General features: G+C 48.4%; 1 protein-coding gene across 2 annotated transcripts in view; it reads left to right on the top strand.

The window, feature by feature from the left end:
- Nucleotides 1-1,311: 1,311 nt before the first annotated feature.
- Nucleotides 1,312-24,681, top strand: part of VPS53 (VPS53 subunit of GARP complex) — a 40,194-nt gene continuing 16,824 nt past the window's right edge. The window contains exons 1-13 of one of the 2 annotated variants that reach the window (XM_060268534.2): nt 1,312-1,478; nt 4,353-4,433; nt 6,544-6,593; nt 8,913-8,979; nt 14,866-14,952; nt 16,717-16,832; nt 17,358-17,477; nt 18,252-18,330; nt 20,040-20,183; nt 20,682-20,824; nt 22,234-22,375; nt 22,811-22,912; nt 23,910-24,004. In XM_060268534.2, coding sequence (XP_060124517.2) covers nt 1,395-1,478; nt 4,353-4,433; nt 6,544-6,593; nt 8,913-8,979; nt 14,866-14,952; nt 16,717-16,832; nt 17,358-17,477; nt 18,252-18,330; nt 20,040-20,183; nt 20,682-20,824; nt 22,234-22,375; nt 22,811-22,912; nt 23,910-24,004 — 1,310 coding nt within the window. In that variant the 5' untranslated portion in view covers nt 1,312-1,394. The remainder of the gene's footprint in view (nt 1,479-4,352; nt 4,434-6,543; nt 6,594-8,912; nt 8,980-14,865; nt 14,953-16,716; nt 16,833-17,357; nt 17,478-18,251; nt 18,331-20,039; nt 20,184-20,681; nt 20,825-22,233; nt 22,376-22,810; nt 22,913-23,909; nt 24,005-24,681) is intronic. The other variant, XR_015947141.1, reaches the window with a different exon arrangement.

Below are 24,681 nucleotides of genomic sequence, written 5' to 3'. Positions count from 1 at the left end.
GGAGCGCTCGCAGGCAAGTGTTTCCCAGTTATCAGTGTTTATACTACTTTTTAAAGATTTGCCTTTAAACCTCTTTTGTTGACCACCAGCATTACGCTTTCCATTTTTAAGTTCAGAATAGAGCAGTTGCTTTGGAAGATGATCATCAGGCATCTGCACAACATAACTAGCCCAACGAAGTTGATGTTGAAGAATCATTGCTTCAACACAGGTGATCTTTGCATCTTCCAGTACACTGATATTAGTTCGCCTGTCTTCCCAAGTGATGTGTAAAAATTTTTGGAGACACCGTTGATGGAATCTTTCGAGCAGCTGGAGATGGCGTTTATAAGTGGTCCATGTTTCACAAGCACATAGTGAAATGTCCTGGTCCTCAAACACTCTGCACTTCAATCAGGAGAAAGCCGCACTCGCAGAACTCAGGCGATGTTGGATTTCAGCATCAATGTTGGCCCTTGTGGAAAGATAACTGCCTAGGTAGGAGAAATGATCGACATTTCCCAACGTTACACCATTGAGTTGGATTTGTGGCACTGCAGAGTTCTTATTAATTATACTTTAATAACAACAATAGAGTTGTATTATTATTAACAGCTATGATAACACTGTTGTAAATATCAATTATAAGAACTCTGTTGGCAACATCAAAAAGATTAATATCAATATCTATTTGAATACTTGGGAAGCCCATGATTCATAAGTACACCTGGATACGCAAACATATAAATGCATTAAAAAAATGATTTTTAATGGGAAAAGTTACAAAGCACGTGCTTAAATCACCCTACCTTTGAAAACAAATAGACTTCAAAAAACCAAACCAACACTTTAAAAAAGGGTTTCCCCCAGCTTGAGCTGAAAGGCACTCTGCCCATGCTCAGAAACGCTGGTGGCTGTCATATATGTATGCTGCTTGGATTAATTAAAGGGCTCATAAATGCTTTTAAATAAGTATATGAAAGTACTCTCGCACCAAAGGAAAAGGAATTTAAGTACTCTGTAATTTCGTATAGCGACCATTCACTTTTTTCTTGATAGTGTTTGATTTGTAAAAAGCTTAAATAAATGTTTATTATTTTTTTAAATAAAAAGTACGCACACATTCCCCGCACCGCTCCAAGAATTTCGTGGAGTCTCAAGCTACCATTGAGAAAAAAAAACTCTCTGAGGAAACCCCGCCCCCAGAAGGGAAGGGGTCGGAGTGGGCGTGGCCTTATTGGCCCATATCGCTCCGCCCCCATTGGCTGCTCCCATTCCCCCTCCCTCCACGCGGTCCTCCAGTATCCCAGAATGCCGCCGTTCCCGGAAGTGGCGCGCTTTCCCTCAACCGAGAAGAGAGAGAGAGAGGAAGAGGGGAGGTGGGTGACAAGTCGAGCGTCGCAGCGCAGGCCGGGATGGAGGAGGACGAGCTGGACTTGGCCGACGAGCTGGAGGATGCCCTGCAGCTGGCGCCGGAGGTGCAGTTGGCCATCGAGCAGGTAAGGGAGAACCGGGCGGGAGACGGTGAGGGGAAGGGGGCGGGGTTCGGCCCATGGCGGGGGCGGGACAGTGCATGCTAATATGGGAGTTCGTGGTAGGCGGGGCTCCCGTAGTCCCTAAGCGATTGGGCGGAGTGTACGTAAGGGGGCGGGACTGTATGCTAATATGGGGGTTCTGCTGTGGGCGTGGTTATTTAGTTCCTAAGCGATTGGGCGGAGTGTAAGGGGGCGGGGCTATGCATGCTAATATGGGGTTATGTGGTGGGAGGAGGCTCCTGTATCTCCAAAGCGATTGGGTGAAGTGTGAGTAAGGGGCGGGGCTCTGTATGCTGATATGAGGGTTCTGTGTGGGGAGGGGCTGTAGGGAATGTGGCGGGGGGGGTGCCTTAAATTGAGGGGGGTCTATTTTGGTGTCTTTGAGGAGAGGGACGTTGTGGGGTGCTGCTTATTTTGGGGAGGTGGTCAAGTGCTGGTTGAATGACAGGCTGCTGGATAGGCGACCCCCTGTCCATAAGGCAGAGGCTTGACAGACGTATGTCAAGAATGCTTTGATCGTGTTTCCTGCTTGGCAGGGGGTTGGACTGGATGGCCCTTGTGGTCTCTTCCAACTCTATGATTCTAGGCAGCAGTTTATTATTTATTTGCTGCAATTATATAGAACAGAATAATTTAGAATAGAATCATTTATTGGCCAAGTATCAACCATACTTGGAATTTTGCCTCGACTACATTGCAATGTAAAGGAAAACGTACCTCATACAAACACTATTCCCCTCACAATACAACAGCACAGCGAAAAAGCCACATACCACCAATTGACCTCCTTTTCACCCACAACTACAGATTCAACAATTTGATGGCACAAGGGAAAAAGCTATTCCTGTGCCTATATCCCACCCTTTTTATATACTGAGCTCAAGGTGATGTACATTACTATTACTGTAATTATTTATTAAATTGTGGCTCAGGCAGCTACCAGGGTGGGTGGGTGTATATACAGTATGTATGTAGAGCAGGGGAGGGGGGAGAGTTTGTCATGAGCATATGCAGCCAGAGAATTCAGTTTGCAAATGCGCCTACAAAGCTTGGCTTCCCCCCCAAAGGTTGACGCAATGGTTGCGGAATGAAGGATTAAAATGCCAAGGGAGGTCAGTGCGACCTGGCTGTGTTTACTTGGTCAAGTGGAATGAGTTTAAGGACCGTTCCCCTTTGAAACAGACATTAATGCGAAGAACCTGCTTGGGAGGTCTTAGTTCGGTGGTAACAGTAGCATATAAATAAAGGGAAACAAGCAAGGTGCACCAAACAACTCATACCATTCAAAACAAACGTGTAGTGCAGGCACCCCCAAACTGCAGCCCTCCAGATGTTTTGGCCTACAACTCCCATGATCCCTAGCTAACAGGACCAGTGGTTAGGGAACATGGGAATTGTAGTCCAAAACATCTGGAGGGCCGGAGTTTGGGGATGCCTGGCCTAGTGATTCAAGATTAGGAGGGACAGGAGGACACTGGGATTGGAAGCAGATAGTGGGAATGTGTTTGCATGATGGAGGAGTCGGGGAGTAGGTAAGGTGAGGCTGAGCTGGCTTGGAGAAGATTTTGCTGGTGAAGCAGAACTTGGGGAGAATGGAGGGAGAGGTAGGGGAGCCTGAAGCAGCCTCTGTGCAGGCCAGGGTGGGATGCTGACCCCTGTTTTCCACCCTTTCTCCATAACCAAGGAAGGAAGGAATGTGATTAGGGTTGCCAGACTCAATAGAGCAGCATTTCTCAACCGTTGTTCCGCGGCACACTAGTGTGCCGCGAGACACTGGCTGGTGTGCCGCGACGTGTGGCGACGAGAAGGGCGGTTTGCATTGTCATGTGCCTGGCGGGCGCCAATGCTCAACTCTAACCCGCCGGAAAGCAAGCTGGCCAGGTCACGACGCGGGGCGAGCGCAGCTCTCAACAGCCACCACTACGGGAGGGTGGTTTTAGACAAACTTAAAGAAGCTGGCTGGATGAGCTCAACCTGAAACTTGCTGAGCAAAGGATTGTGCTGGCAGAGAAATCAGAGGCTTGTGAAGCCTTATTACAGGAGATTGCAACCAACACAGCAATTGGCAAGTGTTTCTTACAGTCATAATTATATAGTCAATATAGGGCGGCACAGAGTTAAATTTTTTAACTTTTTTAATGGTGGTGTGCCTCGTGATTTTTTTCATGGAACAAGTGTGCCTTGGCCCAAAAAAGGTTGAGAAACACTGCAATAGAGGACAGAACAATTGCCCTGCTCTCTTTTGAGTCTGGAAACCTTAAAGAGAAACCAGCAGACCCTTTGCTTGGAAATTAAACAAAGGGTCTTCTGGTTTCTCTTTAAGGTTTCAGACTCAGAAGAGAGCAGGGCAATTAAAAGCACAGAAGTCCTGTCCTCTATTGTGTCTGGCAACCCTAAGTGTGATCCATATCCCAAAATCCATTGCACAGCCTCTCTTTTTTTACCCTGCTGCTGGACATTTGCTGTTTTTTGCACAGTGTGTGTGTTGCTGTCTTTCTTTTGGTCTTTTATTTGAATTGTTATCGTTTGAGGTTTTTATTGTTGGTTTTAATGTAAGTCACAAGTCACTATTCATTCATTCATTTATAATCCCACCTTTTTCTCCAAGGAGCTCAGTAGTCTCCTTCTCTCTCTCTCTCATTTAATCTCCACAAAAACCCTGTGAGGTAGGTTAGGCCGAGAGGCAGAATGACTCGCCCAGGGTCACCCAATGAGCTCCGTGGCCAAGTGGGAATTTGAAACCCAGAGTCTCCCAGGTCATAGTCAAACACTCCATGCCGTAGAGGCTCTTTTGTAAGAAAAACAATAGTAACTTCAGTCCTTTTTCGTGACCCCTAGGTGTTTCCGAGTCAAGATCCGTTGGACCGAGCTGACTTCAACGCTGTGGAATACATCAACACGCTTTTCCCAACTGAGCAAGTGAGTTGCGTCCTCTGTGCATGGCGACACAATTGTGAAAAACAGTTTCTTCTTTTACCCCGTTTTTCTGCTGATAGATTCATAAGAGATTCACAAAACAACAGTAAAACGTTGGAGAGTTTCCCTTGCCTCCCAACAGGGGTGATCAAGTTCTGGGGTCCATCGATGGTTTATCCATTGCCTTCTAAATATCTTTATCGAGGGAATTTCCGCAAAAGACAAATAAAAGCTGCTGAAAACACAAAAGCAAAATGGCAAAAAAGACAATCACGGAAATGTATAATCAGCGCAAAACCAAAACTATGCCGTGATAAATCCCTGAAACGAGATATTGATAAGGTGAATAATACTAAAACTCAACTAATTACACAAAGAAACATAATAGGTTTAAATTTCCCAAAAGAAACTTGGATATAGAAAAGACATGAATATCTCAAAATAACCTCCAAATAAAGTAAACCTTGACGAGGTGCCGGCTAAGTGACTCGTTCACTCTGAACAATGGCATCATACCATCACAACTTGTTGTTGTTGTTTAGTCGTTTAGTCGTGTCCGACTCTTCGTGACCCCATGGACCAGAGCACGCCAGGCACTCCTGTCTTGCACTGCCTCCCGCAGTTTGGTCAAACTCATGTTCGTAGCTTCGAGAACACTGTCCAACCATCTTGTCCTCTGACGTCCCCTTCTCCTAGTGCCCTCAATCTTTCCCAACATCAGGGTCTTTTCCAAGGATTCTTCTCTTCTCATGAGGTGGCCAAAGTATTGGAGCCTCAGCTTCACGATCTGTCATTCCAGTGAGCGCTCAGTGTGAAGTAGATGAAATGAATGACTTCTGCTTGCCTCCGATCTGTCCTTCCAGGGAGCACTCAGGGCTGATTTCCTTAAGAATGGATAGGTTTGATCTTCTTGCAGTCCATGGGACTCTCAAGAGTCTCCTCCAGCACCATAATTCAAAACCATCACAACTAGGAGAGCTTTTACAGGCCTTTACTTAATCTTTTGTAAGAGCAATGATATTCATTAGTTGAATTGTACCATAGGTTAGCTAACCTTTAGTTTAAACAACTACAGTCTTATCTTGGGGAAGTTTATCCCTGACTGCTATGTAATTTTCAATTCTTTTCAGAGCTTACAGCTCCTGTTTAGTGTTGATTATAAGGAAACCTCAGCCCCTTAACATTTTCCTTCTGAGGAAACAGCTAGAGATTTTCCTGTGAAATGAGTCACTTAGCCGGCAGCTCGTCAAGGTTTACTTTATTTAGAGGTTATTTTGAGATATTCATGTCTTGTCTATATCCTAGTTTCTTTTGGAAAATTTAAACCTATTATGTTTCTTTGAGTAATCATTAGTTGAGTTTTAGTATTATTCACCTTATCAATATCTCGTTTCAGGGATTTATCACGGCATAGTTTTGTTTTTGCGCTGATTATACATTTCCATGATTGTCTTTTTTGCCATTTTGCTTTTGTGGTTTTAGCAGCTTTTATTTGTCTTTTGCACTGAAAAACACAAAAGCAGCAAATACAGTTAAGGCAAGACTAAAAAGGCTGCAGCTGTCATCATATCCAGCTAGCTTAGCCTGTGGCAAGGGATGATGGGAGTTGTAGTCCAGGGTTGGGAATGATGGTCGGAGGGAGAGAGCCTGGTTTTTGTCTCTGTAGCTTGTCTCATTTTGCTGTGCCTTATTTGTCCACTAGAGGCCACCATTCTTCTGTTAAGAAAGATCAGAACATAGGAGGCTGCTATAGACTGTGAGTGTCTGCGGCTTCCACCATATATAAAAACATAACAAAACATGAAACATTAAAAAACTTCCCTGTACAAGGCTGCCTTCTTCTAAAGGCTTATCATCTTGACTCAGAGGATGTATAACTCAATACCCTCCAACATTTCTCTGAAGAAAACAGGGACATCCTAAGGAAAAGTAGGACATTCCGGGATCAAATCAGATCCTGGCTTCTGTAAATCCGGGACTGTACCTGGAAAACAGGGACACTTGGAGGGTTTGCCAACAGGCAACATGCTCTTCTCGGCCAAATCCCCATTCTGCTGACATTACATATACAGCTAAATAACTACGCCCCCCTCCTCTTCTCTTTATTTGACAGTCTTTGGCAAACATTGATGATGTGGTGAACAAGATCAAGCTGAAAATAAGGTAAGCAGGGCTGTTTTAAAAATTATTATCAGTGGGGCGGTAAAAGCTGCTGTTCCTTTAGACTAGGGAAGGGGCTGACCGTCTTTGTCCTAATGTAACCTCAGCCAGTCTGCTGGAGGCTCCGTGCCAGCAGTGGCGATAGCACCCTGGGTGCACGCAAACACGTTGGAAATGGCACAGCTGAAAAACACGGATGAGATAAAAGGCTCATAGCCTCTTGCCTGAGGAAAGGGAAATGGTTGCTTCCTTCTGACTCGTGGAGTGATTGCTGTGATGCCATAGGAGCCGGCTCCTCTGGAGTGAGGCAGGCTTGCCTCGATTCAGGAGCGTAGCTATTTTTTTTACTTATTTAAACCACTTACTTATTCAAAACCAATCTGAGTGTAAGCTGTGTGTGAAAATCCGACATGGAAACAGCGAAATGGTATAAAAGCTTGTGACTGTAAATTGTGGCCGACTCCTGAAATGCGGGAATAGCAGCGGATGTGGAATTGTCGCCTTGCATTGCGATAACCCAGGCATCCCCAAACGTCGGTCCCTCCAGATGTTTTGGACTACAATTCCCATCATCCCTGACCACTGGTCCTCTTAGCTAGGGATCATGGGAGTTGTAGGCCAAAACATCTGGAGGGCCGCAGTTTGGGGATGCCTGCGATAACCCTTGCTGGAACCTTGTAGCAAAGAGCGTGTAAGACGTCGAATAAATATTATTAATAAGGAAAACCGAGGTTTCCAGTAAACCAGTAATTAAATAACAGGAACCCAGTAATAACCAGGCTCATTCCTGCAGGTCAGGAAAAGCCTGGGCAAATAGTTATTGGGGGTGGGGTGGGCGGTGTTCAAGAAACTTTACCCAGAGTAGACCTGTTTAAATCAATGCAACTAACTTAGACAAACAGGCCAAACCCTACGCCAAAGGATAAATGGACATAAATCTGACATCAGGAACCATAAGACAGAGAAACCAGTAGGAGAACACTTCAATCTCCCAGGACATTTTATACAAGATCTCAAAGCAGCTGTTTTATTACAGAGAAATTTCAGGAACAGACTGGAAAGAGAAGTTTCTGAATTGGAACTCATTACCAAGCTTAAAACCATGGAGCCACCTGGGATGAATAAAGACATCGGAATCTTATCTCATTATGCATGATCAAGCTTTCTTTAGCGCCTCAGCCCTTGCTTCCCTCCCCCCCCCCCAGGACTAATTGCAGTCATCAGCAGTCGTTAACAGCCATCTACAGCTTTACCACTCCCATCAGCCCATCACCCATTCCCACCCACCCCCACCACCCTCTGTATATACATAAGGGTCTGACACTTCTGTTTCAAGTGTATCTGAAGAAGTGTGCATGCACACGAAAGCTCATACCAAAATAAAAACTTAGTTGGTCTTTAAGGTGCTACTGAAGGAATTTTTTTATTTAACTTAGTCATGTTCGTTATTTTCAATGAATCTGTAACTGCCCTGTGTCTTTTCAAGAGCATAGGAAGGCTGCCTTCGAGTGAGTTAGACCTTTGTTTGGTCCACACTGCAGGGCAGCTGTGGCTCTCCAGGGTTTCAATCTGGGCCACTGGCCAGGAATATCTCTCCCAGCCCACCTAGATAGACTGGTGATTGACCTGGGGACCTTCTGCCTGCTGAGCAGAAACTCTACTACTGAGCTGCAGCACTTCCTCTGCACAGGAAGCTGCTGAGGGGTGATGATTCTCACGTGGCCTCCTCTTTTGTTGTCACTCTGGCTGCCTGCTTGCTTGTCTGCCCCTTCCCTGCTCCCTGCCTCCGGGAAGTTCTCACGCAGGGCGCGATTGCAGACAGGCACCCGGAGGTAAAGGCAATCTCCTCCTTTCTGTTGGGAAAAGAAAGAAAACTTAAGCAAGGTTTGCATCTTCGAGCCGGTGTGTTGTAGTGGTTGGAGTGTCTGACTAGGACGCTCCTGGGAGACCAGGGTTCAAATCGCCTCTCGGTCATGAAGCGCACCGGGTGATCTTGGGCTAGCCATTGTTTCTTGACCGACCGAACCGACCTCGCAGGGTTGCTGTTTGGGTGAGATAAGGAGGCGGAAGACTGTGTGTGCCGCCTTGAGGTGGGATAGAAATGCAATGAATCAAATCATACAGGAGTGGGATTTCTTTTAACTCTCCATGGGACTGGTATACAGTGCTGGAATATTTATTTTTAGAATATTGAAACAGCACGGTTTTCCCTTCCCTAAAACGATCTCTTAAACAAACTGTAAAAAAAGAAAGAAAAAAGAAATCTGATGCTGAACATCAACCTTCAGGCTGTCTCCCTTCTTTCTTTCTTCCCCTTTGCAGGCGTTTGGATGATAACATCCGGACCGTGGTGAGAGGCCAGACAAACGTCGGGCAGGATGGCCGCGAGGTATGAGTTTATTAAATTTCTCACAGCTGAATCTATCCAGCGTCCTTGTCGGAGAAATGCAAGGAACGGCATTTAGACAGTGGGACGGTTTCCCTCGGGAGGTGGTAGACTCTCCTGCCTTGGAGGTTTTTAAGCAGAGGTTGGATGGCCTTCTGTCGTGTGATCTAGTTGAGATTCCTGCATTGCACTGAGGTTGGACTAAAGGTGACCCTTGGGGTCCCTTCCAACTCTACCATTCTGTCATTCACTAGGTTCCCCCAGCCCTGTACTGAGGACTAGAAACCTGCAAGGGTTGTTGGCCCCATGTTTCAAGATGGAGGTTCAAGGTGGTTTACAGCTCTTGGCAAGCTGATCTGGGCTGGGTACTCACCTTAACTCTGTGAAGGTTTCCTTATTTTTTAAAAAATAGCACGTTGTTGTTGTTGTTGTGTGTGTGTGTGTGTGTGTGTCCCGGAAAATGAATATGTGGTACCTTTATTAATTGGGTCTGGATATAAGAGAGAGTGGGGCATTCAGGATCATCTATTTCGAGTTGTAAAAAAAAGCCCTTTGTGGGTTCAATCCCCACGTTGGGCAAAAGATTCCTGCATTGCAGGGGGTTGGACTGAATGACCCCTGGGATTCCCCTCAATTCCACGATTATATGATTCTTGCCCTTGTCACTTCTGAGGAGATGGCTGCTGGTTCTTTCATGGTTAATATTTGGCTGCACTGGAAATGTTTATTACACCTGACTCTTGATTTATATATTTTAGCCAGCTGATAAGGTGTGCCTTAGTTTCTTTCAGAACGGACTTAAAATGCTCTGATGTGCGTATTCTGTACCATTTCTGCTTCTAACTGTGGAGGCGGAGCGTAGCCATCATGCCCCATCTGGTGCCCATTCCTGCCTCCTGTGGAGGAGAGTTCCACAGATGAACTACGCACTGCATGAAGAAGTCCTTTTCTTTTCTCTGTCCTGAATCTTCCCAAAGTGCCGTGCAGGTTGAAATAGTAAAAGCAAGTGTGAGCGCTGTGCGTGGCCACACAACCTCACTTCTTTGCGATTTTTCCTGCCACAGAAGCTCCGTTGAACTGGCGGCTGCTTTTGGAACTACAAAGCAGGCAGGAATCTCTGGAATTTCCCGGCTCCAGCAGTTAATAGGTCAGAGCGTAGGGAAAGCCGAGCAGGTCGTATTACACAGGAAAAGCCTCTTGAATGGCATTTTGGTCCGCAGTGGATTTCCCCCCTCCCTTCTTTCCCACCCCCCCCCCCGCCCCAAAGAAGCCAGACGAAAAAGGAAAACCCTGGCGAAATAATTTCTTCTCCTGAGCTGCTCTTTCCCCAGGGAGGTGGAAGGAGAGAAGAGATTGTCTGTCTGTGATAATAGCCTAATTAATAATGGCTTTGTAGGGCTGAAAGCTCCCCCCCTCCCCAAATCATGTTCTGGCCTGCTTTCCTCCCCCTCCCACCCTTTTGAAATGAAGGGAGCCTTTGTTCACCACTAAAACTATATGGAGCATCAGAGGAAAAGAGGCTTATGCGTCCTTGGCCACACTACTCCTCAGTCCACCCTCTTTTTTAGAATAATAGAATTGCAGAGTTGGTAGGGACCCCGCGGGCCAGCTAGTCCAGGCATCCCCAAACTTCAGCCCTCCAGATGTTTTGGACTACAATTCCCATCATCCCCGACCACTGGTCCTGTTAGCTAGGGATCATGGGAGTTGTAGGCCAAAACATCTGGAGGGCCGCAGTTTGGGGATGCCTGATCTAGTCCAACCCCTTGCAATGCAGGAATCTTTAAAATGTGTCAGTTCAGCTAGAGCCCAGTATTGTCTCCTTTGACTGGCAAGGTCTCTCCGGGGTCTTTGTGGTGTGGGTGGGTGGGGGAGAACAATAAAATAAGAATAACAATAAAAATCATCATTCATTCATTCATTCATTCCCTGCCCCTGCAGAAAAGCTATGTCACATTATGCCTAAATACAGGTAATTTTGGAATATTCTCCCCCTGCACCAATTTTATGAGATGGTGTTTTAGAACCCTCTCCTCTTTTAATGTATTTTCCCTTGTTTATTATGGAAGCATTTCCCATCCTGCTCTTCAGCCTAAAAAATGCTCCCGGAGCAGCTTGCAGATGTCAACAATGAGACGAGACTGGCTTTTTTTTTAATGGCATGAAAGGAAAAGGCATTCGGAGGGAGGAGGAAAAATGTAAAATCAGGCGCTAGACCTCGGCTACAGAATTCTCATGACAACCAGCTGGAAAGGAAGCAGCTGAACGAGAGCAGGAGGGAGATGCTACCGGTCTCCCAGCTGAGCCAATTTAGCCGCCCTGCTTCCCTTTTTCCCCCTGGCGAAATGGCTGCGTGATGGTTGAGGACGGGGCTGGATTCACAGTGAAGCCAGTGGAATAACCCAGCTTCCCTTCTCTCCTTTGCTGCAGCTGCTCACTTTACAAATAAAACGAAAAGACAGTGAACAGCAACCTTTAACATAGAAACCTTTGCATTAACTTTGGGCAGAAGGTGGGGTTGGGCTAGCAGATGCAGGTTTTGCCAGGAATACTTGGGGATTTATTTATTTTTTATTTTAAAACTGCAAGGCTTCAGGAGCTGCCCTGCACACCCAGCTGTAACATTTCTCAAGTTTTGAGCGCTGTTCTTTTTCTTTTTAAATACACTGCTCTAGATTTCATTTTTCTCTTAAGTTTTTTGAAAACGCTTAAAATGGACTCGCTTCTTCTGGCTTTCGGTGGATGTGCTTCGCTTTTCAAACGGGGCTTTTGTTTTGTCTTGCCCAAAATCTGCAGATGGATTTCTTTCTTACTTTTTTTTTTTAAAAAAAAAAGCGGCATCACTTAATGAGTCCTTTATGGGGAGGAAACAGCAGGAGTGCATTCCTGGGCAGGGCGTAACACGCCCCCCCCCCCAAGCAGTTCCAGACGGCGGCTATTTCTGACTCTGGGCAGGGGCCCGGGAAAGCAGATCCCACTAGTGCTACTGCGGTCGTCTCTCTCGTTCCAGTGCAAGACGGCATTGCAGATGTTTTTTCCCCTCCTTTCTCTCCCCCCCCCCTTTTAGGATTTTTCTTCGGTTCTGCCCAGGAACATATGTTGACACAGTTCTGGCCGGCTCACTTAAAAAGGGATATTGTAGAGCATGGGTAGGCAAACTAAGGCCTGGGGGCTGGATCCGGCCCAATCGCCTTCTAAATCCGGCCTGCGGATGGTCCAGGAATCAGCGTGTTTTTACTTGAGTAGAATGTACCCTTTTATTTAAAATGCATCTCTGGGTTATTTGTGGGGCATAGGAATTTGTTCATCCCCCCCCCCCCAATATATATATATAATGGAACCTCGGTTTATGAACACCTTGATTTACGAATTTTCAGTTTACGAACGCCGCGGACCCATCTGGAACGGATTAATTCACTTTCCATTACTTTAAATGGGAAAGTTCGCTTCAGTTTATGAACGCTTCAGTTCATGAACAGACTTCCGGAACCAATTACACCCATGCTTCGGGTTAAGTACGCTTCAGGTTGAGTACTCCGCGGACCCGTCTGGAACGGATTAATCCACTTTCCATTACTTTAAATGGGAAAGTTCGCTTCAGTTTATGAACGCTTCAGTTTATGAACAGACTTCTGGAACCAATTGTGTTCATAAACCGAGGTACCATTGTATTCCAGTCCCCTACAAGGTCTGAGGGACAGTGGACCGGCCCCCTGGTGAAAAAGTTTGCTGACCCCTGTTGTAGAGTCAGAAAAAAAAGGTTCAGAAAAGGGAGACTGGAATGGACAAGGGGTGTGTGAGGAAAGGTCACAGCATTTGGGGCTTTTCAGTTTGCAGAACAGGCAAGTCAGAGGCGACGTGAGAAACATAGGGTTGTAGAACTGGAAGGGACCCCGCGGGGCATCAAGCACATCTCCCTTCAATGTGGGAATCTTTTGACCAATGTGGGACTCGAACCCACGGCCCTGAGATTAAGGAATCTCATGGTCTAGCGACTGAGAACCAGAGAGGGTTGTGAAACTCTGCATGGGGGTGATGGTGGAGAAGGTGGATAGAGAGACGTTTTTCCTCGCTCGTGACGCTAAAATTTTGGAAGATTCAGGATAGATGGGAGAAAGGATTTATTAACGCAGCACATAGTTGAACAAAGGAACTCGCTCCCACAGGAGGCAATGACAGCCGGCAACCTAGATGGCTTGCAGGAGGATTAGACGAGTTAATGGTGGGTAAGGTTATCAGTAGAGGGACGGGGTTAAAACACAGAGCCTAGGCGGGCTTGCCGATCAGAAGGTCGGCGGTTCGAATCCCCGCAACGGGGTGAGCTCCCGTTGTTTGGTCCCAGCTCCTGCCAACCTAGCAGTTCGAAAGCACGTAAAAGTGCAAGTACCGGTAGATAAATAGGAACTGCTACAGCGGAAGGTAAACGGCATTTCCGTGCGCTGCTCTGATTCGCCAGAAGCGGCTTTGTCATGCTGGCCACTAGAAGCTGTACGCTGGCTCCCTTGGCCAATAAAGCGAGATGAGCGCCGCAACCCCAGAGTCGGTCACGACTGGACCTAATGGTCAGGGGTCCCTTTACCTTTTAAGGTTATCAGTAGAGGGACCCGGATGGCGCTGTGGGTTCAACCAGAGCCTAGGGGGGCTTGCCGATCAGAAGGTCGGCGGTTCGAATCCCCGCAACGGGGTGAGCTCCCGTTGTTTGGTCCCAGCTCCTGCCAACCTAGCAGTTTGAAAGCATGTCGAAGTGCAAGTAGATAAATAGGTACCTCTCCGACAGGCAGGTAAACGGCATTTCCGTGCGCTGCTCTGGTTCTCCAGAAGCGGCTTAGTCATGCTGGCCACATGACCCAGAAGTTGTCTGCGGACAAACGCCGGCTCCCTTGGCCAATAAAGCGAGATGAGCGCCGCAACCCCAGAGTCGGACACGACTGGACCTGATGGTCAGGGGTCCCTTTACCTTTAAGGTTATCAGTGGCTGCCGGCCACAATGCCTGTGTTCTCCCTCCACTGAGGCAGTAAACCTCTGAATGATGCCCATTATTATTTATTAGATTTGTACCCCAACATTCCTGCAAGGAGCTCTAGGTAGCTTACATAGTTCTCCTCTTCCTCGTTTTACCCTTCACAACAACCTTGTGAGGTAGGCCAGGCAGAGAGTAAGGAACTGGCCCAAGGTTGCCCAGTGTGCTTCATGGCTGGGTGGAGTTTCGGAGCCTGATCTCCAGTTGCTCCCAGGCCCTGCCTGTGGGCTTCTGACAGGAGGCATCTCCTTGGCCACTGTGAGAACAAACGCCTGGGCTGGATGGGCCATTAGCCTGACCCAGGAATTTCTTCTGAAGTGGGAACTCCTCTTGGTTCAAATTCCCTGCCCCCTGTTCTTGCAGAAAACCCAATGGAACGTTTGTTATTGGGTGTTACAGAACTGTCGAAAGTGGGATAAATAGAATTGTGGCATCGCCAGAGACGTCACAACATCTGTGTTATCTGCATATTATCTATTGCCATCTATTGTTATTTTCTATTAAATTATATTATTATTAACAGTTTTGTTATTACTTAAGGATTGTAATAATAAACGAAAGAGCCTTGTGGCACCTTAGAGTTCTAGGAACTTTTATTCCAGTCCAAACTTTTGTGTGTCCTCTTTTTATCAAAATGCCCTCAGCTGGCAGTTCACACCCTATTTGCCCTCTCTCACCCTTTTCGTTATTTCTACGTTTTTGGGATTTTCCCTGCCCACCAAGAGGACTAGAAACTTGTCCAAGAAGCAGTACCTTTCCGACCAGAAAAAGGTTGAGCGCTTGCTGTTTGACTCGAAAGAACTTGATCTCTGTCTAATTCCTCCTGAATTTGGAAACCAAACTTTAGTCTCCCTCTTCCTCCCTCCAGGCGCTGGAAGAAGCCCAGAAGGCTATTCAGCAGCTCTTTGGCAAGATTAAGGACATCAAGGACAAAGCTGAAAAATCTGAGCAGATGGTGAGTGACGAATAATATCTTGTTGCCTGTTATTAATGGTTTCCTCAGCAATCCCCCCTCCCTTCCCTTTTCCTGCTCCATTAGCACAACATCTTACAGGAACCTTAAACTGAGTCAGGTTGTTGGTCCATCTGGCTCAATATTGTCTGCTCTGACCGGCAGCAGCACTCCAGGATTTCAGGCAAGAGTCTCTCAAGAACCTGCCTGCAGATTGAACATCGGGCCGTCTGTTGCAAGGCCATCACTCTGCTGCTGAGCTGTGGCCCTTCCACAAACCGTGTGTGGCCCCTGAAGCAACTTTACCTGGCCCTTGGTAGTTTGAAAAAAAGAGGAAAATATCCTTCAGAGCTTCTAAGGCAATGAAGAGATGGGTCTTGGGTGTGTGCCGTACGCTGCCAACCCATCTCTGGGTACAGGTTTTCCTTGCCACCCTCCCTTCCAAAGCAATGACCTCGCACAGGGCTTAGCATCCTTGGGTATCTGCTTTGGCCCCACAGACAAAAGCCATTTGACAGCGGAGCCCCATCGCTAGAGGGACAGTTGTCCTCTTCTGCGGTGTCTACAGCCACAGCTGGGCTTCAGGTTCTCCGCTGGGGAAGAGAGGGCTCTGAAGTTGCTCCAGCCAGGAACAACCTGGAGCCGAGCCCTTCCATCAGGCGTGGGGAACCTTTGGCCCTCCAAATGTTGCTGAACCCCCCCTATCCTGGGGCCCTTCTATCCTGGGGCTGATGGGAGTTGCAGTTCGGCAAGAACTGGCCCTGGATGTCTGTTTCCAAGCGATGCGTCTCGGAGGGCACCTTTTTCAAGTGTTCTCCTAGAGGTTGGGAAACAGTGGCCCGCCTGGGTGCTCCTGGGCTCAGTTCATCCCCGACCATGGGCTTCTGGGAGCCTGGAGTTCAGCAACATCCGGAGGACCAGCAGTTCCCTATCGCTGCCTCGAAATTTGCGACCAGCGCTGTTTGCTCGTGAGCAGAAAGCCTTGTGGGTGGGTGTCAGGGAGCTCCCCCCCCCGTCATCCTGACCAGCATTTCACCCAGCAACAGCGGTAGCAGCGGGTCAGGCAGGGGGGGGGGGAATGACGAATGGAGCAGAATGGAGGGAGGGCTCAGTGAGGCATCTAGTGGAGGAAGGAGGGCTCAGCGATGTATCAGAGCCTCTGCAGTGCCCTAGCCAACAGGTGGAAGAGGGAGCGCAGCCACTTCTGGCGCCCGAATTGAGGCGTGTGCCCAAACGCAGGTTTAGGGGGAGGCATTTTGGGGTCCCCAAGCTATTATGCTGGCCCCATTGACGGATTCTGCGAGTGACTAGGAGGTCATGTTTTCTGCTATCTCTGCACTGTAAATAGTATGCACAATAAAACCTTAAAAGACAAATCGGACTGGAGCGTCTTTACTCGAGAGTAGCCTCAACAATCCCCCTGACAGTGTGTGTGTGTGGGGGGGGACCCATTGGGGTGGATTTTATGACTTCTACAGATGTGGGGTGGGGAGAGGGAGGTGTCTGGAGCGGGTGTCTGGGCAGGTCAGGAAAAACTCCCGTGGCTTCAGTGAAGTTAACTCTTGATTCAAAGAAACAAGACCGCTCCGGAAGTGAGGCCTAGTGAGCACAGCAACGCTTCCTGGCAGATCTTGCCCCAATGAGGCAGTTGTGGGGACTGGAGCTCTCTAAGTCTCTCTGTGTGTGTGCGCACGGTTTCTTGAATTCTTCTGATTATAAAAGTGCATGTGGCCTGGTTTATTTCCCCCCTCCAAAAATCTGCAACAGGTGAAGGAAATCACCCGTGATATCAAGCAGCTGGACCACGCCAAGCGCCACCTGACCACCTCCATCACGACCCTGAACCACCTCCACATGCTGGCTGGCGGAGTCGATTCCCTGGAGTAAGCAATGCGCCCTGGGGAGTGCCATGATCATATGGGCGTGCAAAGGGGGCTGGGGGAGGGGGGAACTGCGGCATTGAATTGGGTACGGGATTAGCTTTCTGGCAAACCCAACATTTTTTTTTAAAAAAGAGCAACCTTCTAGTCCTCAGGAGTTTGAAGGTATGTGTTGCAAGTCAGAGGAAGCTTACAGTAGGCTGCATGGAAGGCAAGCAAAACTCAGCGGTGGGCGGGGCCAGGGCTGACAGTGGGCGGAGCAATAAGGACAGATTTTGCCTGGAGACAGGGTGTGTGGACTGGAAGGAAGGACCTCGGGGGCCAGACAGAGGCCTTGGGGGGGGGCGGATTTGGTCGCAGGACCCTGTGGCTCCCCACCCCAAGTCAGCTCCTTGGTCTGACTGGGTCTAAGGCAGCTTCCACTGTGTTTGATTTAATCCCTGACTTCTTCTCTTTTGAGAGTTGCCTCGCTAAATAACACCTCCCCCCTTTCTCCTCTCTCTTCCCCCCCCCCACTCCCATCTCTAGGGCCATGACGAGGAGGCGGCAGTACGGGGAAGTGGCCAACCTCCTGCAAGGGGTTGTGAATGTGCTGGAGCATTTCAACAAATACATGGGGATCCCGCAGATTCGCCAGCTTTCGGAGAGGTGAGATGAGGGCGGTGATCTCCCGAGAGCCGGAAGAGGGAAGAAAGGAGCCCAGGAACGGAGCAGCCGTTCAGAGTCTCCCTGTGTTAACAGAGGAGCAAGTGTTAGCTGAGTCCTTGATGAGACATTCAGACTGCTCTCCATCCATGGAAGATGTTAACACAAATTTACCCTGGCATGCTTTATGTTTAGATGCAGGGAACTGTGTTTTTAATAAAGTCAGGAGACCGTACAAAGCGACCCTGTTAGAAGACAGGACTGTCAAAACAGTCCCTTATACTCCAGGGTGCCTTCAACTCGGTTCTTAAAACTTCGTGTTCGCCCTTTAAGGAATATTCTGTCTAAAGGGCTGGAGAGCCGGTGTGGTGTAGTGGTTAAGAGTGGTAGACTCGTAATCTGGGGAACCGGGTTCGCGTCTCCGCTCCTCCACATGCAGCTGCTGGGTGACCTTGGGCTAGTCACACTTCTCTGAAGTCTCTCAGCCCCACTCACCTCACAGAGTGTTTGTTGTGGGGGAGGAAGGGAAAGGAGATTGTTAGCCGCTTTGAGACTCCTTAGGGTAGTGATAAAGTGGGATATCAAATCCAAACTCTTCTTCTTATTATTCATTCTTGCTTCTTGAGTTGCTTCCGGTAAACTAGAGGCCCCCACCTCGTTTGGCTTGGCAGGCGTTTAATTCCCCAACTCGTTTTGCTAGGAACAAAAACTTCCTGCAGAAGCCTGCGTTTGGCGACCTTGAGCACTAACCCAATTTCCTCATTGGTTCCTGGGCAGGGTGAAGGCTGCCCAGAACGAGCTGGGGCAACAGATCCTGGCAGATTTCGAGGAAGCGTTTCCCTCTCAAGGCACAAAGGTAATAGAACAAAAATAAATCCCAGTCTCTCCCTTGCTTGCAGAAGTGCAAATGAGCTTCCCCTATTTCTCAACAACAAATAATGGTGTTTGTAGCCCAGTTTTGGCAGAGCTAGCATGAGAAATATATGTAGGAGAGAAGATAAGATAAGATAATCTTTATTGTCATCGCCCCCCTGCGGGAACAACGAAATTACTCGGCTGCTCCATCCACACAGATAAGGCACTCCACATAAATTTAAAATAACTACAAAAACATTAATTAAACAATACAATACGAAATGACAAGTAAAAATAAGGTGACTTCAAAGTCCAGACTTTCCATTTAAGGCCGAAATTGCTCTAGAGAAGAAACTGTTCTTGATACGCCTCTTTCTCGCCTTCATTGTTCTGTATCTCCGTCCCGATGGCAGGAGCTCGAAGAAACGGTGACCAGGATGCAACCATATCTCTTGATATGTCTAGTGCTTTCCTGTGGCACCTGGTGATGGAGAGTGAGCAGCCAATAATGCTCTCCGCTGTTTTAATAATTCTGCACAAGCCTATCCTATCCTGGGAAGTACAGCTTCTGTACCACAGGCATAACCCATAAGTGAGCATGGCACAGTGATAGAAGGCAAGCAGCAGCTTTGGCGGAAGATGGTTTTTCCTTAGAATTCTCAAGAAGTACAGTGTCTGCTGCGCATTCTTCACAAGCCCCCTTGTGTTGGTACTCCAGAAATGGTAGCGGGGAGGGGAGGTGCTTCACCCTTTATCTTGCAACACCTCCCTGTGGCTTCTTTCCACTGTTTGGCCAGCCAGTGTCCCAGATTGAGGAGAAAAGGAGCTGGGGGCAGGAGGAGAGGGAAGCATCTCCCCCCCCCTCTGCCATGTCTCCCCTATCAATGGTTCTTCTCTCTGCTCCCTCTTCTTTTTCACTTCTACAACTGCCCATCGCTGCATCACCTGCGTCATCCCAGATGATCTATGTTCACTATGACTCATTGCCATACTTTGGATTGTCCTGAATGCCACCATTTGGTAGCTGAGCCCCAAACCCAAAGTCTCATTTGGATGCATTTTGGCTTGCCTGCTGCTGAAAGTGACCACGAGGCGATTGATAATATCATCATTTATCAGTTTTAGAACCTTACCTCTGCGTAGTTCCTTCCTGATCACAGATACAGTCATACCTCGTGTTGCGTTAGATTCTTGTTGCGTCTTTTCGGCTTGCGAACGCGGCAAGCCCGGAGGCTTTTCGCCATGCGTGTGTGCGCAGAAGTGTTCTGCGTGCTTCGCACATGCGCAGAAGCGCTCTTTTGCACTCTGTGCTTGTGCAGAAGCGCCGCTCTAGTTGCGGACCTTTCGGGGTGCGAACGACACCTCGGAACGGACCGTGTCCGCAACTAGAGGTACCACTGTATTATGATATATCGATATATCGCGATGTTTAGCTGGTGATCTGTCACAATGTTGAAAACCAGATATCGCCCAGCCCTACTTGCCATTAATATATCCCCAAAGTATATTGGAGCCACTGGAAGCGAAAACCCTGTGAACTCTAGGCACCCCCAGTGGATACGTGTCGTACAATGACCTTATAAAACAAATGATGCTGCTATACAAGATGCCTTCTGGTCTTGCTTCCCCTCCCCAAGAAAAATAAAAAAGAAATCTGGGTGCATAGGGATAGAAAGGTTCTGAATTCTTTGCCTTTCTCCTCCCTGACAGAGGGCTGGAGGTGCCAGCAACGTCCTACGGGATGCCTGCCTGGTCGCAAACGTCTTGGACCCCAGAATCAAGCAGGAGATCATCAAGAAATTCATCAAGCAGCACCTCTCGGAATACCTTGTGCTCTTCCAGGAAAACCAAGATGTAAGTCGGGGTGTTCCCCCTGCGTAGAACTCTTAGCTTTTCGCGGGCTGTTCAGATATCCTCGCTATTTTTGGCCTTGGGAAATGTATGGTGTAGTGGTTAAGAGCGGTAGACTCATAACGGTTAAGAGCGGTAGACTCGTAATGGTTAAGAGCAGTAGACTCGTAATCTGGGGAACCGGGTTCGCGTCTCCGCTCCTCCACATGCAGCTGCTGGGTGACTTTGGGCTAGTCACACTTCTCTGAAGTCTCTCAGCCCCACCCACCTCGCAGGGTGTCTGTTGTGGGGGAGGAAGGGAAAGGAGATTGTTAGCCGCTTTGAGACTCCTTTGGGTAGTGGTAAAGCGGGATATCAAATCCAAACTCTTCCTCTTCTTCTTGTAAGCTGCTTAGAAGGCACTTGGGCAATTGACCAACCAACACCAATCAATCAATCAATCAATCAATTAACAATCTCTGTCTACAGCTGTTCTCATAGTGCCTCCCTCTCGCCCTCCAGGTCGCCTGGCTGGATAAAATCGACCGGCGTTACGCTTGGATCAAACGCCAGCTGGTGGATTACGAGGAGAAGTACGTCCGCATGTTCCCTGCGGAATGGTGCATGACCGAGAGGATTGCGGTCGACTTCTGCCACATTACGAGGTAGGGCGCTCTGCTTTATTTATTTGTGGATGTATTTTATATGCCCACCGCCTGGTGTACGAGGTCAGGGTGGTATACAGCAACATAAGAACCCGCAGTTAAAAGCAGCACAGAGTAATCCTTAAAATGGTTGGCTGCTTGAGAACATGTATGGTGCGTTAGGGGAGGGGTAGCACCTCCGGTGGGGACACATCCTGCTCCTTCTGGGGTCGTTGGCCCACCTTTGTTCCCCACCCTGCACTCAGCTCCCACCTGTGGCTGCTAGAAGCGACAGCGGGCACACCGTGGGAAATGTCTTCGACTGGCTGGCTCAACCAGGTGAGGGGAGCCGATGGGTCATAAATCAAACCCTTGGTGAGTTAGGGACTTTCCCTGCATGTGAAGACAGGCTCTGGCACATTGAGCGGATGAGATCAAGAAGGCTGTTTCTGCACATGCTGTAGAGCAGGGGTGGCCAACTCCAGAGACACCGCAATCTACTTTCACATTTAAAACCTGGCGGTGATCTACCCCCGTTCAGCTCAAAGTTGTTGAGCTTTTTCTAGGGAAGGGGAAAGCACACTATTGGGGGAAAGGAACAGAAAGCCACTAACCTTCCGGTCGCCAACAACATAAAAGCCTCCGTTTCAAAACTCAGGCTTCCATTCAGGCTTCCCTTCCGCAACAATAGCGGCCAGCACACGGAGAGGGGCCAGAAAGGGACCAGCGATCGACCACGATCTACCAAAGACTCACAGGGATCAGTAGATCGTGATCGACGTGTTGGATCTGTAGAGGGAAATGAGGGGCAGATGGGGCTCAGGAAAACTCTGATCCTAAACCTCTGCTTCCTTGTGGGATATCTTTGGGAGAAGAAGAGGCTGTGAAGTAAACCCTCCACAAATCTGGAGTGGGGTCCCTAAGATGATTTGATGGCGCCTTGTACGCCTCTTTCCGGCAACCCCTGCAGCAAAGCTGGCACCCAATGTCTTGCTCTGCTTTTCTTTGGACCACAGCAGTGAGGCTGGGGGGGGGGTCTTGTCATCTGGGCAGCCCAGGACCTCCATACACCCTACACCTAGGGAAGTCCCTTCGTTGCTACTAACGCAGCGGTTTGACTTCGCCCCCCAGAGGCACGATCCACTGTCTCCCGAGACAGACAGACCCCAACAACAGCAGTATAAGAACCAGCAGTTAAAAGCAGCGCACAGAGTCATCGTTAAAATGGCTAGCTACTCGAGAAAAATGTAAGCAACCTGCAGGCAAACCAGATTTGGTCTGGAGTGTCTCCCCCCAAACCCTGGAGAGCTGCTGCCATTCTGTGTAGGCAGCAGTGAGGTAGATGGACCCAAATATCTGACTAAGGCAGCTTCCTACACCAGGGCAGGTGCAAGGTGAGGACCTGCCTTATCCCCCACCCCCCTGCGCAGGACGGAGCTTGCAAAGATCATGCGGACGCGGGCGAAGGAGATCGAGGTGAAGCTCCTTCTGTTTGCCATCCAGAGGACCACCAACTTCGAAGGGCTGCTGGCGAAACGCTTCTCGGGTTGCACGCTCTCCGACGCAGTGCCGGTGAGTCGGGTCTCCCCAGCCACTCTGGGCAGCTCCCAACAGAATCTTAAAACCACAATAAAACATCAAACATTAAAAAACACTTCCCTAAACAGGGGCTGCTTTCAGATGTCTTCTAAAAGTCAGATAGTTGTTTATTTCCTTGGCATCTGATGGGAGGGCGTTCCACAGGGCGGGAGCCACCACCAAGAAGGCCCTCTGCCTGGTTCACTTCTTGCAGAGAGGGAACCGCCAGAAGGCCCTCGGCGCTGGACCTCAGTGTCCTGGCAGAACAATGGAGGTGGAGACGCTCCTTCAGGTATACTGGGCCGAGGCCATTTGAAAGGGTCCGAGTGTTGCAAGCGAAGCAGGAACAGCTCTCCCCCGTCTGCTTTCTCCCCGCCCTGCCTAATTTTCTTCTCCTTTGTCGTGTCGCCCTTTCCTACCTCATCGCAGAAGAAGGCCGAGCCTCCACCTCCCAACACCAACCCCTTCCTGGAAGACGAAACCGTCCTGGAGTCGGACGAAGCCACATTAGAAAAGGTCGACATTGACAGAGTAAGTCTCTTAGCCTCTCGAGGCTTTCGTGTGTTTCCAAGCCCTTCTTCCTTCTTCCGGAACGGCTGGGCACTTAATTCCCTCCTTTAAAAAAATAAAAATGAAGGTTCTCCAATGGAGGAAGGATTCATCCTGCCAACTCCTTTCTGACCTGCAGGTCCCCAAGCTCCCCTGTGTGAGATTTTGCACTGGACTACAGTCAGAAACACTGGAAGGTGCTTTGTGCTGTGTCAGAGCTTTGGGCCAAAGAACGTCAGAAAGGGAACCCAAGGGCCATCTAGTCCAGCCCCCTGCAATGCATCTAGCTCAGTGTTGTCTACTCTGGCTGGCAGTAGCTATCCAGGGTTCCAGCGCCACCTGGAGATGCCTTTGGGGATGGAACCTGAGACCTTCTTCATGCAGAGCAGAATCTCTTGCCCAGGCAGCAGCAAACTTTTCCAGCAGGGGGCCGGTCTACTGTCCCTCAGACCTTGTGGGGGGCCGGACTACAGTATATTTTGAAGGGGAAAAAATGAATGAATTCCTATGCCCCACAAATAACCCAGAGGTGCATTTTAAATAAAAGGACACATTCTACTCATGTAAAAACAATGCTGATTCCCGGACCATCAGCGGGCCGGATTGAGAAGGCGATTGGGCCGGATCCGGCCTACCCATGTTCTTGCCCCTGAACTTGCAGCCCTTCTCCTAAAAACACAGTAAGCTTCTAGTCTTCATGGTTTAAGAGTTCACAAAGGCTCAGAGAAAAATATTTTCCCATCCACTTTCTCTATGCCAAGTTTATTGCAACCCCTCCAACTATCATTTAGGGGGATTTTCCTCTTCCATTTTCTGTTTTCTGTTTTTGGAAAAGAGGATACTGACCCGGTGGAGGGGAGCATTGCAAATGGAAAAGGAGACGTTTTCCTGAGGGTTGAAGAATCTGAATTGAGTAATTAAAAAGTAACGACAATCAAAATTTCTCTCTTTAAAAGTTCCTCCCAATTTTGTTTTCCAGCCCAAAAAGCCGAAAGTTCCAGACAACCCTTTTCATGGCATCGTCTCCAAGTGCTTTGAGCCTCATCTCTACGTCTACATTGAATCCCAGGACAAGTGAGTAATGGAAGTTTTTGGAAGGAAGGAAAAAGACGAGAAATAAGAATGTACAGTGGTACCTCTGCTTGCGGACACGATCCGTTCCAGGGTGCCGTTCACACCCTGAAAAGTCCGTACCCAGTGAAACACGGAAGTAAACACTTCAGGGTTTGCCGCGTTCTTAACCCGTAAAAACGCAACATGAAGCGTTTGCAAGAAGAGGTATGACTGTATCGGTGCTATTTTCCCACCCTCACCCAAACTTTCAGGCCTGATCCATTGGGAACATCCCTTTTACGTTATCATTGGTACGGGGCAGTGTCAGTGAGCAAGTCCCTTTTTAATTTCTGCAAGTCTCGTGTGGGAACAGACCCCTTTGTCCAGACCTTCAGGACGACAGAAGGGCCACAGATTTGCACAGCCCTGAGAATCTCAGTTTTTGCTTTAAAAGTCAGGTTTCTAGTCCTCATGGCTGGGACGGTAGGCTCGGGAGCACGTGCACACAGCGCGGCTTGGCTCCGATGCCCTCTGGTAGATCTATGCCTTGGTGGGCAAAACAACAACAACAGCAGCAGCAGCAGCAGCAGCAATAATAATAATAATAATAATAATAATTTATTATTTATACCCCGCCCATCTGGCCGGGTCTCCCCAGCCACTCTGGGCGGCTTCCAACAGAAGAATAAAACACAATA

This window comes from Zootoca vivipara, chromosome 14, assembly GCF_965207765.1.
Source record: "Zootoca vivipara chromosome 14, rZooViv2.hap1.1, whole genome shotgun sequence".
NCBI lineage: Eukaryota > Metazoa > Chordata > Lepidosauria > Squamata > Lacertidae > Zootoca > Zootoca vivipara.
The sequence above is the reverse complement of the archived record's forward strand: the minus strand, read 5'-3'. Positions and strand labels throughout refer to the sequence as shown.